General features: G+C 42.3%; 1 protein-coding gene across 1 annotated transcript in view; it reads right to left on the reverse strand.

Annotated features, from left to right (window-relative positions):
* Positions 1–1,944, reverse strand: part of ACAD10 (acyl-CoA dehydrogenase family member 10) — a 73,306-nt gene that overhangs the window by 49,503 nt on the left and 21,859 nt on the right. Inside the window, exon 5 of the mRNA XM_012809036.2 lies at positions 218–376. Within this exon, the coding sequence (XP_012664490.1) occupies positions 218–376 (159 nt within the window). The remainder of the gene's footprint in view (positions 1–217; positions 377–1,944) is intronic.

Genomic DNA, 1,944 nt, shown 5'->3' on the forward strand with positions numbered 1-1,944 from the left:
CACTTAAGCTCAAGAGTTTGAGGTTGCTGTGAGCTATGATGCCACAGCACTCTGCCGGGGATGACAAAGTGAGACTCTGTCTCAAAAAAAAAAAAAAGAAAAAGAGTATGGAAATGTAGGGGGAAACCATGAGGAAAGCTATACTTACAAATGTAAAAAGACTGCATAGAAACTAGTGCCGGGTGCATTGTAGGAGTTAAAAAACAGTGGCTGTTACCTTAATGGTGTGAATACCAAGGCTGGCAGCTGCCTTTAGATTTGCTCCAAGATCATCAAGGAAGATGGACTCGGAGGGCTGCAGGCCCAGCCGCTCTAAGCATAGCTTGTAGATCCCAGGGTCTGGCTTACAGATACCTTCCAGGCAGGACTCTACCACCTGAAGGAGGGACAGGAATAAGATGAATGTCCTTAAAAGTGGAGGTCCCATACACATGCTGGTGAACTTTTTGAAAGGAAGAGCATAAGGAGGACAGTCATAACTAAGAGTGCTACAGTATAAAATGATGTTGCCGGGTGGCGCCTGTGGCTCAGTGGGTAGAGTCCCGGCCCCATATACTGAGGGTGGCAGGTTCAAATCTGGCCCCGGCCAAATTGCAACAAAAAAATAGCCGGGTGTTGTGGCAGGTGCCTGTAAGTCCCAGTTACTTGGGAGGTTGAGGCAAGAGAATTCTCTAAGCCCAGGAGTTGGAGGTTGCTGTGAGCTGTGTGATGCCAGGGTACTCTACCGAGGGTGATAAAGTGAGACTCTATCTCCACAAAAAATTAATAAATGAATAAATAAATAAAATAAAATGATGCTGCCTTCTTATGTTTAGTAATTTGAGGGTACAATGTGAAGGCAAACTTATGAAACTAAAGTTCTGGTTCAGACACGGTGAGCTTGTACAAAAGCAAAGTCATAATGTGCCTCAGTTATCAGTAAGATGGAAATAATAGCTGATTCACCTAGTATATCTTAGTGGTTGTTATGAAACTTAAATAAAACTTAAGTTCCAAATCACCAAGTATTCTGTTAATGTCATATATTGGGGCCACACAGAGCAGAAAAGCTGTACATTTTAGCTTTATGGAAAGTATTTTACTATTTTTCCAGAAAGGAACTGTTTACTGCTACAAAATAAACATGATCTTAATGTTTATTTCAGAGGTTAAAAAAACCATCCATACTCAATTTAGACAAAAATCCCATGGGAGGGCTGATACCAAAGAGCCCATCAGTGGCTAAGACACTGTTCATTTCATGCTGAGAGGTTCTTCTACCCTGACAGCCTGGCTTCAATCATGAACATGATCTATAACTGGGGAGTGGGGAGGTTGGTGAGGGTTCAGGAGAACACCGAAAAAAAGGACTCAGTGTCAGGCTATCTCTGACCCCCTGAAAGGCCTCTTACACTGTCCCCAGGGCTTAATCTTCTATAAACTGGATCCAAGAGGGCCATTTAGACCTATAACCAATACTTTCTGCTTTCCCCTAAGAATAGAACTAAATCTCCGACTCACCACTTGGAATGACCCAAGCTTACCAAGGTCAAAGACAAACCAAGGGCCCTACCTTCCACTCCATACCTGCATTCTATTCTAGGTTGGGTGAAACTCTTCTTTCAGGTAAATAAATTTCCTGAATAAATTGTACCTTTCTACTTACTTTTCCTTGTCTCCTAAGGACTTGAATAAGTTAAAAGAAGAGGAAGAAACTCCTCCTAAAGAAAATGTCAATAGTGGGTAACAGAGAAGCAGGACATGTTGGACGCCAGTCAATATAATATACTAGAAGGAAGGAGCACAGCTGCTGGTGGAGATGAGAAGTTGAGTGAGACAGCAGAGGGAACTTAGCAGAGGGAATTTAGGGACCGGCCCACTGTCTAACAAGCAGATACCTCCACTTAGCAGGTCATCTGCATTTGAGTGAAGTGAAAAAAATCCTTTTTTTTTTTTTTTTTTTTT

This window comes from Otolemur garnettii, unplaced genomic scaffold (assembly GCF_000181295.1).
Source record: "Otolemur garnettii isolate 467f Iridium unplaced genomic scaffold, OtoGar3 scaffold00099, whole genome shotgun sequence".
Lineage (NCBI taxonomy): Eukaryota > Metazoa > Chordata > Mammalia > Primates > Galagidae > Otolemur > Otolemur garnettii.